Source organism: Camellia sinensis, chromosome 9 (genome assembly GCF_055761805.1).
Source record: "Camellia sinensis isolate YWXY chromosome 9, ASM5576180v1, whole genome shotgun sequence".
NCBI classification, from domain to species: Eukaryota; Viridiplantae; Streptophyta; class Magnoliopsida; order Ericales; family Theaceae; genus Camellia; species Camellia sinensis.
The window spans coordinates 95,827,414-95,840,142 of NC_138969.1; the positions used below are offsets into that span (position 1 = coordinate 95,827,414).

General features: G+C 42.8%; 1 protein-coding gene across 1 annotated transcript; it reads right to left on the reverse strand.

Annotated features, from left to right (window-relative positions):
- Nucleotides 1-2,248: 2,248 nt before the first annotated feature.
- Nucleotides 2,249-3,907, reverse strand: LOC145799631 (uncharacterized). Its single transcript, XM_082889233.1, has 2 exons — nt 3,255-3,907; nt 2,249-2,861 (listed from the first exon to the last, which is right to left on the reverse strand). The coding sequence occupies exons 1-2, from the start codon at nt 3,905-3,907 to the stop codon at nt 2,249-2,251; spliced, it is 1,266 nt and encodes a 421-aa protein (XP_082745359.1).
- Between the last annotated feature and the right edge of the window lie 8,822 nt (nt 3,908-12,729).

Sequence of the window (12,729 nt, forward strand, 5' to 3'; positions counted from 1 at the left end):
ATAATTAAACCATTCACAACAATGTTATTCTCACAAGTTCATCACCATGACCCATTCTCCGGTCATCCATTCTCATCGACTCGATACACAAGTCCCATATTAACATGAAATTTACAATTTCCCAAAACATTTACAATGTTTAACCAAAATCCAAGTTCTCAAAATTTTACATAGCATGTACAATGTCACGCCCCAAAATTCGGACAATTAAATATTAAATTAGGACTAAACCCCAATAACATTTCATCATCCAAATCTTAGGGGTGAATCAAAAACTAAATGCAAACCAAACCATCCACCATAACTTCATAACTAACCAATACCTCCACATCCAGGTAACAATAAATAGTCCAAACAACTTAAATAAAATACGGTTACAAATCATGCCAAATTATTCCAGTACTAAAGTCATAAAAACAAATACTAAATACATAAACGATTATCCACCCTACGCTCAAGAAAACATGAGAAATCCCAATAACAAGTCCAACAACTAACGTAATTCCACGTCACCACTGTAGCCTCAACTAATCCTGCAAAGGAAGCTCGGCTGCGCTCAAACAGAACGCACCCGAGTTGCCAAGAGACAAAACGGGTCAGTATACAGGTATACTGGTATGAGTACAAGAATTGATACCCACGTACCCACCAGACAAACAAAAATACATTTAATTCTTGTTACGGGACAAGACAAGTAGTTCCAACCGCACCGAGACAAATGGGTAGTTTCTCAAGATACAGTGGCATTTAGTTTCTTTCCCGTACACAACAAAATATAAATTGATTATAAAATAGACAAAATAGAAATAAAAATATGGTGGGTCAGCCCTGCATGAAAAGTTAGTAAGACCCACCATCCTGCAAAATAAAGTTAGTATAATTTAACCATAAACAATTTGTTAAAGAAGTAGAAAAATGCACCGATTCATGTTTAAGTAATTCGAATTGACCAAAACTCAAAGGACGAAAGTTGTACAGAATTAAATTTCCTAAAAAAAACAACCTCGAAACTCTGCATTGCCAAAATAAATCAAAACTACAATAATCAAGATCTTCCGATTATAAATTCTAAACAATTTAAAAAAAAAACATTGTCTAGAACCTCGTATACATGCCTCTGCTCAAATTTCATAATGTATCGAAGTCGCTGACTATTTTTCAGGATCTACAAAACAACACAATTCACACTATACCAATAACCTCGTTATTAAATTCTTTGTACCTTAACTCCACCACTTCGGCTCTCCCCTTCAGGCCTACACATATATCCCATGTGCCTCCGTATACCTAACACCGCTCCGAAGCCAAACTTGCACGGGGATATCGTCCCGAGTTTGACTCACACTCCCCGGATGGTTAGCATATACGTACGCGCGTAAATCAAAGCACTCATCTACCCATGAGAACGAGCATCTCATCAACAACATGAGACAAATATAACAATGCCGGGCATAAGGCATTAAACAACTCTCATAATCCTCACTTTTTTATACACTCTTTCTCACCATCACTCAAATAAAACAACAATCCATGGAGTCATGGTGGAGTATAAGGAATTTATCTATGGGTTTCTAATTTATTTTATTTTCATATAATCATGAGTGCGATTCCAACCATAAAATAAATCCATATAAAAACCCGAAACAAGACATACATAACTAATCAAAATAAGAAAAAAATCAATCCATCATCTACATGCAAATACAAAATCAATCCAACATAAAAAAAATAAAAATAAATAAATAAATAAATAAATAGATTAAAAAACACGAATTAAACATAAATCAAAGGAAGTGGGTTTTGTACTCACAATATTTTATATAAGATCAAAGAATATCTGGCAAACTAATAGAGCCACCAAAACAAAACCCTAATCTTTCCTTTTCTTTTGATCTCTCCAACCTAGTTGAATACTTTTATGTTACTATATATATATAAGATTAAATATAGATACATTAAATTTATTAATTACAACATTAAATATCCCACTAAATCTCATGTAACCACCCAATTAATAAGTACAACATTCAATTCATTAAATATCACATTAAGTTTCATGTAACCACCCAATTAATAATTACAACATTCAATCACATTAAATTTCATGTAACCACCCAATTAATAAAATCAAAAAAAATAAGATAACAATAACCATAATAATAATAAAATAATGACTTAAGAGAATTAGGGTTGCTACAATATATACACCTTAAAAGAATCTCGTCCCGAGATTCGATCGAAGAGGGTACTAAGCAAAAAGTTCCGGGTGCAAATGCCGAACTTTCTCTTCTAACTCCCAGGTAATATCATTCTCATCCTCGCTCCATTGCACTTTCACCAAGTTCACTTTCTTGCGCCGCAACTGCTTTACATCCCGATCTAGAATAGTAACCGGTCGCACCACATACGTTAGATCATCACTAATCTCCAACACTTCGGGTGATACTACTTGGGAGGGGTCTTGTACACACTTCCGCAATAAAGATACATGAAACACATTGTGAATCATAGATAAAGCAGGTGGTAGGGCTAATTTGTAGGCCACATTACCAATCTTCTCAGTGATCTCATATGGTCCCACAAATCTAGGTGCCAATTTTACCTTCTTTCCAAATCGCATGATACCTTTCATCGGCTTCAAAAACACGAAATCTCCAACATCCAACTCAATCCCCTTACGTTTTCTATCAGCGTAACTCTTCCGTCGGCTTTGTGCAGTCTTAATACGTTCCCGAATAATATTTACCTTCTCCGTAGTCTCCCTCACCAACTCTGGCCCTAACAACGGCGCATCTCCTACCTCTATCCAACAAGCAGGTGATCGACATGGCCTCCCATACAAAGCCTCAAAAGGTGCCATCCTGATGCTGGAGTGATAGCTATTATTATAAGCAAACTCCACCAATGGCAAGTGTTCTTCCCAACTACCACCAAGATCGAGGACACAAGCTCTCAACATATCCTCTAGGATCTGATTTACCCGCTCAGTTTGCCCATCTGTCTGGGGATGATAAGCCGTGCTCAAGTCTAACCTAGCACCCAAAGCATGCTGAAAACTCTCCCAAAACTCTGCCACAAACAATGGATCACGATCTGAAACTATAGAAACAGGTGCGCCATGAAGTCGCACCACCTCCCGAATATACAACCTAGCCAGTTTATCCGCAGTTCGGTGAACACTGATAGGAATAAAATGAGCAGACTTGGTGAGTCGATCCACTATCACCCAAATAGATTCATTTCCTCGCTTAGACCGCGGCAATCCATCCACGAAGTCCATAGAGATGTACTCCCATTTCCATGTAGGAATCTCAAGAGGCTGCAAAAGTCCAAACGGCCGTTGGTGTTCTACCTTAACCTGTTGGCACACAATACATCGAGAAACATACTCTCCTACGTCTTTCTTCATTCCTTCCCACCAAAATGTCCTCTTTAGGTCATGGTACATCTTAGTTCCCCCAGGGTGAATGGTATATCGGGACCTATGGGCATCATCCATAATCTCTTTCCTCAATTCAACAATATTAGGGACATATAACTTGCCCTTGAATCGCAATCCCCCATCGGAGTCCACAGACCAATCAGTGGGACAATCATCGATCAAATCCACTACCAGGTCATCGACCTTGCTGACGAGGATCCCATCTAAATTCTGCATTTGACGAACTTTACCTAGTAACGTCGGCTGTACGATCAAACAACCCATGTATGCCTTCTTAGCACTCTCTATTGGTTGAACATCATAAGTCGAAATTAACTCCAAGGACTTCCATTCTTGAATCATCAAAGAAGCCATAATCTCATGTCGTCGACTAAGTGCATCAGCGACTACATTTCCTTTCCCTGGGTGGTAAAGGATCTCGAAATCATAACTACTGATAAATTCAACCCATCTCTGTTGCCTCATGTTCAACTCTTTTTGAGAAAAGAGGTATTTGAGACTCTTGTGATCTGTGTACAATTCAAAGTGCTCCCTAAACAAGTAGTGTCGCCACACTTTCAACGCGAAAACAATCGCTGCCAACTCTAAGTCATGAGTAGGGTACCGTCTCTCATGAGGTTTTAGCTGTCGAGAAGCATAAGATACAACCTTCTGGTGCTGTATCAATACACATCCCAACCCAGTTCCACTCGCATCAGTAAACACTACTAACTTTTCCCCTTATACCGGTATAGTTAACACTGGTGCTGTAGTCAACCGCTGCTTTAACTCCTGGAAAGCTTTCTCACAATCATCTGTCCATATGAACTTCACATTCTTGCGGGTCAACCTGGTCATGGGTACTGCAATAGTGGAAAACTTCTCTATAAATCTTCTGTAATAACCGGCTAGTCCTAAAAAACTTCTCACCTCTGTAGGGTTCGTGGGCTGCTTCCATTCTTTGACCGCAACAACTTTTTCAGGATCTACCGCTATCCCCTGATTGGATACAACATGCCCCAAAAATCGAACTTCTTTTTCCCAAAAGTGACACTTACTGAACTTAGCGTATAACTGCTGCTCCATCAAAGTTTGCAACACGACCTTCAAGTGTTCTCTGTGTTCCTCCTCATTCTTAGAATACACCAGGATATCATCTATAAAGATAATCACAAACTTATCTAGATACAGTTGAAAAATTCTGTTCATCAAGTCCATGAAATAGGCAGGAGCATTGGTCAAACCAAAAGGCATTACAGGAAATTCGTACAACCCATATCGGGTCCGAAAAGCAGTAAGCGGTATACTTTCCTCTGACACACCCATCTGATGGTAACCCGTTCTGAGATCAAACTGAGAGAAAATGGCTGCCCCCTTCAACTGATCAAACAAGTCATCAATTCTAGGTAGCGGATACTTGTTCTTGATAGTCACCTTGTTCAGCTCTCTATAATCTATGCACATGCGGAGAGTGCCATCTTTCTTGGAGACAAAGATCGCAGGTGCTCCCCACGGGGAGTTACTTGAACGAATGAACCCTTTCTGAAGCATCTTTTCCAGCTACTTCTTCATTTCCACAAGCTCTTTAGGCGCCATTCTATATGCCGCCTTAGAAATTGGTGCAGTTCCCGGCACTAAGTTAATGCGAAATTCTATTACCTGTCGAGGAGGAGGTCCAGGTATCTCCTGAAATACATCTTCAAACTCACGCACCACATCTACCTCGCTAATATTCTGCTTAGGGATTTCTACCGAGCACAGAAAACTCGTCATCACCGACTCTTCTCCATCACTAGAGGTGTGGGTAAGCTGTGGCATTTCGGGAATATCTATATTTACAGTCCTTCCAGCACAATCTAGAGTCACAAAGTATTTTTACAGCCAATCCATACCCAAAATAATTGTGAACCCTTCAAACCCTAACACAATTAGGTCTGCATGCATGTAACGCCCTCGAAATAAACCCATTATATATACATCATTGACATGAAATATTAAAAGAAAACAATTCATTATCCCATTCATCAGAGTATTATTAAATAAAAACATTACATGTAATACCAAATTAAATGCCCTACGGGCTTACATTTTTTCCAAGCCAACACTTGGACACAAAATATGAGTTCTAACTCAAATACAAATAAAGCCCTAGGCTTGATTATATATCAAATAAAAACAAATAACTAAAGATGGTCTTCAGAATCCAAAAGCTAAATCCTTCCAAGCTAAGTCCTTGGAGGTAGCTTATCACCTGAACCTGAAAAGGATGTTCCCATAAAGGGTGAGCCACAGCCAGTAGAAAAATACTAAACCAAATATAAGCATTGAATAAAGCATTAGCATTCAATAAATGGTTAACCAAGATAATCAATTACATCATTTTACAGTCTCATGACAATATTGTCTAAGACACGTTTTACTTTCCAACTTTATCAATATGGCTCAGAACCTGGCCAAACTTACAACAGTGAACTATATATATTATATTCACATTCTTCCAATGTCAACAAACAGATGAGACTCAGGCTCAAATCAAACACTTCATACTTCCAGTTTGATACACATTTTAGTGCTGTATCAAATAAAACACTTCAATATAAATAAGCACACATAAAAGTGATGCTAATGGAATCCATCCCCAATCTCCTCCCAAACAAAATCCGGTTTAGAGGTCCATCCCCTATCTTCCCCTAAACCGTGGAGTACATCCCCTATCTCCTCCCACACAAAACAATATATATGCAAATGCAATGCTCAATCAATACACGTATTTTCTGTATTAATGTAATAGTCACAATTAATGACTTAACCAATGTGATTAGTTTCAGTTATTCCTAATCCACATGCAATGTCTACAACAAACACGACTATCCTCCACCGATAGCCCAAAACAGTTATTTCTAGACTGGAAATAAATATATCAACAATTCAATAGGCGAGTGATTTTAATTATCCAACTACACCATTTAATCAATGAATTCCTCAATTTCATGCATTTAACCAATTTCCCCAATTTCCTTAAATTAATCATACAAATTAATTTATTAATACAACTAGGGTTTTTCCCAAAATTACCAAAGTACTCCCAACATATCAAAATACCAAAACTTAGGACAAAACTTATAGGATGGAGTAGGAAATCCCTACCTTGAAGCGAAGAACTCGAATGGAGAAGATGACGAAAACCAAAGTGCTCCAAACCTAAGATTGTTCAGATTAAACGGAAGCCCTCGACCCACTCTATCTTTTTAACAAAGGGCTTAGGGTAGAAATACACTCTACGTAGATCAAACCTAAGAGAGAAGGTGTGTAGGGAGAGGGAGAAGACGGTTCTAGGGTTTTAAAATCAAAAAGGAGATGAAAAATGATTCTGAAAGTCGGATCTCGGATTTTTATACCAGTCGCCCCGCTCGAGCGTGGAAACCCCCGCTCGAGCGCCACTCACAGACTCCCGCTCGAGCGGCCAAACTCACGCTCGAGCGGCGAATGCACTCTCCCAGAAGTTTTTGCAGACAGGTCCCCGCTCGAGCGCCCAACTCCCCGCTCGAGCGTCACTCACGGCTTCCCGCTCGAGCGTCCAATCCCCCGCTCGAGCGGCCAACACTACACAGGACATACTGGATGGGTGTATTCCCCGCTCGAGCTTCCAAACCCCCGCTCGAGCGGACAAGCCAAAATCTGGGCAACTAGACTTGGTTCCTAAGCTCAACCAACCTGCTCCAAATCTTCCCAACACAACTCAAGACTCAAAATAAGAAAATAGTGAATGACAACAACAATTATACAATGACGGAATCTACGGAACCTAAGTCCGGATACAATAATCAAATGGGAAAAAAAACCGGAGTCGCTATAACCTCTCCCCCTTAAAAGAATTTCGTCCCCGAAATTAAGCATAAGTTTGTAAATAAAAACAAGTTTTTCTCAATTCTCAAAGATATTGTATAACAACAATAAACATTTTGACCCAATACTGGTCACTTCATCTCTTTATCAAGGGGTATCTCACAATATATATAAAACAACATATATTTCAACCTGTATCATTATTATGGATTATTCCTTTTAATGTTAACAATTCCCATATCATATTCAATCGCATGATATAAACAACACATTCAACGATGTACTCAACAGATGCAATGTTACCCTAAACTTCTACAATGAAGCAAGTTTCAAGATACACCCATTTATCAAAACATACTCACGTTTTACAACTTAAGACATATGTAAAGCTCTTAAGTTTAACAATATTACAAAATCTAAATACTAGATTACAAATCAACAAACATGTCTGGGTATTTTTCGCGGACTTCCAACTCACGTTCCCAAGTGGCTTCCTCTACTCCGTGATGTTTCCACAAAACTTTGACCAAAGGGATGGTTTTGCCTCGCAAAACTTGATCCCGCCTATCCAAGACCCGAACCGGTCTCTCCTCATACGAAACATCCTCATCAACCACTAAATCGGTCCAATCCAACACATGTGATGGATCCGGCTCATACTTCCGAAGCATACTCACATGAAACACGTCATGTACTCCGGACAGCTGCGGCGGTAAAGCTAAACGATAAGCAGCCTCGCCAATCCTCTCAAGGATCTCAAACGGACCAATGAATCGAGGGGACAACTTCCCGCTCTTCCCAAACCTCATCAAACCCCGTCTAGGTGATATCTTCAGAAAGACATGATCACCCGCCTCAAACACCAAAGGTCTCCTCCTACGGTCGGCATACGATTTCTGACGACTCTGTGCTATAACAAGCCTCTTACGGATAAGCTCAACTTTCTCCGTCGTTTCCCTCACCAACTCTGGACCCAACAGAGGTGCATCACCCACCTCGGCCCAACACACAGGAGATCTACACGGTCGGCCATACAAGGCCTCAAAAGGTGCCATACCGATACTAGACTGGAAACTGTTGTTGTAGGCAAACTCCACCAACGGCAAGTGCCTCTCCCACGACCCACTAAAGTCTAGAACACAACCCCGAAGCATATCCTCAAGTATCTGAATAGTACGCTCGGACTGTCCGTTAGTCTGAGGATGATAAGCCGTGCTAAAGGTCAACTTAGTGCCTAAGGCACTCTGCAAACTCTGCCACAACCTGGTAGTAAAACGAGGATCTCTATCTGAGACGATCGTCACTGGGACCCCGTGCAATCTCACTATGTCCCGAATATACAAGTCGGCAAGATGATCTACCGTATCTCTCACGCGCATAGGAATAAAGTGCGCCGACTTAGTCAACCGGTCTACAACCACCCAAATAGCATCACTACCCCGCTGAGTCCTCGGAAGACCCACAACGAAGTCCATAGTGACATGCTCCCACTTCCACTCGGCAATAGGCAAGGGTTGCAACAAACCCGCTGGCCTCTGATGCTCGGCCTTCACTTGCTGGCAAGTAAGGCACTTAGATACGAAAGCTGCCACATCTCTCTTCATACCCTGCCACCAAAACTGGCGACCCAAATCCCGATACATTTTAGTGCCTCCCGGATGCACCGCAAGGCGTGAATGATGAAACTCTCGGAGTACCTCCTCTCGGCAAGACTCCGGCACAAATAGACGGTCTCGGTATCTCACACTCAGGTCGGAATACACCGTCAAACCCTTCTCAACCTTCCCACCGGAAATCTTCTCACGGAGAGATTCTACCTCAAAGTCACCTCTCTGAGCCTCTAACACTCGAGTCACCAGAGTAGGCTGTGCAACAACAGAAAACAAGGCCGCAGCCTCAACAGATTCGCCCAGAAGGAAATTAAACTCCCCAAGTGCACCCAACATCTCCCATTCTCGGATGGCTATACTAGCTATGTCACCAACAGGTTTCCTGCTAAGGGCATCGGCCACCACATTGGCCTTTCCCGGATGATAATGCAACTCAAAGTCATAATCCTCTATGAATTCCATCCACCTCCTCTGCCTCAAGTTCAAGTCTTTCTGTGTAAACAAATATTTCAGACTCTTATGATCCGAGAATACCTCGAATCTCTCACCATAAAGATAATGCCTCCAAATCTTCAAGGCAAATATCACAGCTGCTAACTCTAGATCATGCGTAGGGTAATTCAGCTCGTGAATTTTCAACTGACGTGAGCCATAGGCAACCACTTTCCCTTCCTGCATCAACACACAACCCAGACCCTCTCGTGAGGCGTCACAATAGACTGCATAACCCAACCCTCTCTCTGGAATAATCAATACTGGAGCGGTAGTCAGTCTAACTTTCAACTCCTAAAACGACTTTTCACAAATCTCACTCCATACAAATTTGACTCCCTTCCGAGTCAGTCTAGTCAACGGTGATGCTAACCTGGAGAAATCTTTCACAAACCGACGGTAATACCCAGCTAATCCCAGAAAACTGCGGATCTCAAATACACTCTTAGGCTGTGCCCAATCCTACACTGCCTCTACCTTGGATGTATCAACAGACACTCCTTCACCGGATACCACATGGCCTAAGAATTTGACTTCTCTCAGCCAGAACTCACACTTCCCAAACTTGGCATACAGCCTATGGGCTCTAAATAACTCAAGCACCACTCTCAAGTGTTCCTCGTGCTCCTCCTCAGAAGGCGAATAGATAAGGATATCATCCACAAAAACGACTACAAACCGATCCAAGAATTTCCGGAAGATCCGGTTCATCAAATCCATAAAAACTGCCGGTGCATTGGTGAGCCCAAATGGCATCACCAGAAACTCATAGTGGCCATACCGCGTACGGAATGCCGTCTTCGAAATATCCTCTTCCCTGACCCTCAACTGGTGGTAACCCGATCTCAAGTCTATCTTAGAGAAACAACGGGAACCCTTCAACTGGTCAAACAGATCATCTATACGAGGCATAGGGTACTTATTCTTAACCGTAGCCCGATTCAATTTCCGGTAATCTATACAAAGTCTCAAAGCGCCTCCTTTCTTTTTAACAAAGAGGGCTGGTGCTCCCCACGGCGAAACACTAGGACGTATAAAGCCCTTATCTAGCAACTCCTGGAGTTGGATCTTCAACTCAACTAACTCAGCTGGGGCAAAACGATAAGGTGCCATCGAAATCGGCGCCGTGCCGGGCACTAGGTCAATGGAGAACTCAATCTCCCTATGCGGTGGCAAACCAACAAGATCCTCGGGAAAGACGTCCGAGTACTCACAAACCACCCTTGGCAACACAATCTGTGTTTCCTCATCCTCACTAATCGAAAGGTTAGCAAGTAGACCACTAAGCTCACTCCGTCCTCTTGGAACATACCCCGGTGGCAACACATCACCAACCCGGTCCCCCAGAAAATGAAAATACTCTCCGCTCACAGTACAACAAGTGACCCTCTGGCGGTAGCAATCAATAACTGCCCGGTATGACGATAACCAGTCCATACCCAAAATAACATCGAAACCCCTCATAGGCATAACTACAAAGGAAAATGGGATTCTATGATAATCAACCTCTATATCACAACCCCTAACGCCTTGTTTCAAAATCAATTCACCCCCAAGAGGTGACACTACACAAATAGGAGATGCTAGCTGTGCTAACTCCAACTCCAAAACAGATGCAAATGCAGCAGACAGAAAGGAATGAGATGCACCCGTATCAATCAAAACATTAGCAACCGAGTTGCAAAACAAGAAGGTACCTCCCACAACTGATGGTGCTGGCACAAGATCCTACGCGGTAACAGCATACACGCGCCCAGACGACCTCTGATCAACTTGCTCAACCCTAGGAGCATAAGATTGCTGCACCGACTGAGACGATGAAGCCCCCCCCCTGATTGGCCCTCGAGGCCTGACCCGACTGAGCTGGCTGCTGACCCTGAATCGGCCTCAAACCAGATGCACCAGATGTGCCACCCAACTGCGGGCAATACCTCTTCATATGCCCTGGCTGACCACACTGATAACACGAGAGTGGCTGACCTCTACCCTGACTCTGGCTCTGAGATCGAGCCGAAGAAGATGCTGCTCTCTGAACTCCTCCCCTCTGAGGACAAACTGGAGACTTGTGGCCCAGCTGGCCACACTTGAAACAGGTAATGTCTCCCTGACTGCCTTTCCCCGAACTAGCACTCGGTACAGGAAAAGTCGATCTAGAAAAGCTACCCTGAGACTGCTGGGGATTAAAACCCTTCTGTCTCCTACCATCATTCTGACCATCCTGACTCCTCTTGGAGCCCTTCTGCCCTTCCTCCTCCTCCTGCATCATGATTTCCATGTGGGCTGCAGCATCAACCATACGCCCATAATCCCGAATCATAGTTCCCCCAACTCTCAGCTTGAGGCCACGCCTCAACTTCTTCTCAAACTCAATACAACGGCGTTCCTCAGACGCCACCAACTCAGGTGCAAACCTGGACAAACTAGTGAATGCAGCCTCAAATTCGGCCACTGAAGAACTCGCCTGCTTAAGCTGACAAAACTGGTCTCGCAGCTTCTCCCTGACTGCTGGAGATAAGAACTTCTCCTGGAAAGCATTCACAAAAGCCTCCCACGTACCCCCTATACGCCCCTTAGTAAACTTCCACCACTGACCTGCATCCCCCTTCAACTGGAAAGATGCCAAGGTCACTTTCAACCCCTCGTCTTCGATGCCAAGCATCTCAAACGTCTTCGTTGTCTGTTCGAGCCATTCATCTGCCTTAAGCGGTTCTTTAGGATCACCCACAAATTCATCCGGATTAGACCGGAAGAACTCCCTCTTCAGAAAGGAAGGTCCTGCATCAGCAGCAACAACCTGAGCTTGATTCTCAGCTCTGAGAATGCCTACTGACTCCCTGAATGCTCCTGCTATCTCTCGAGCTAAAGCGCCCATAGCCTGCTGGCCTACTGGCTTGGCCACATTAGCCTGGCCAATTCCCTCCTGAACTGCCGGAATCTCCTCTGGCACAGGCACCTCCTGCCTACCCGGCCTACCACGCCTACCGCGTCCTCGTCCTCGTCCTGACATCCTAATAAAGGAAACAGAGACATTAGCACATTAATAAATGTGCCGAAGCTAAACACTCGCGTCCTAATGCAATGGACAACAATAATACATTCCACGTAAGCACATAATCACATAAGCACCTACGAATTTCATTCCCGGATAATGATAGTCCCAATGCGTTACTATAGTTCCGGTTGGAAGCAGCAGTGATCAAGTGCCTTTCCAACAAGACTACTAGAAACTCAAGGGTCCAATCAACATCCTAGAAATTACATTCCATACCCACATAATCACATAAACATGTTATCACATAAGCATATAACATTACACTAAGTCTCTATCAAACGAGACGAACCCAATGTGATGCTAATCAC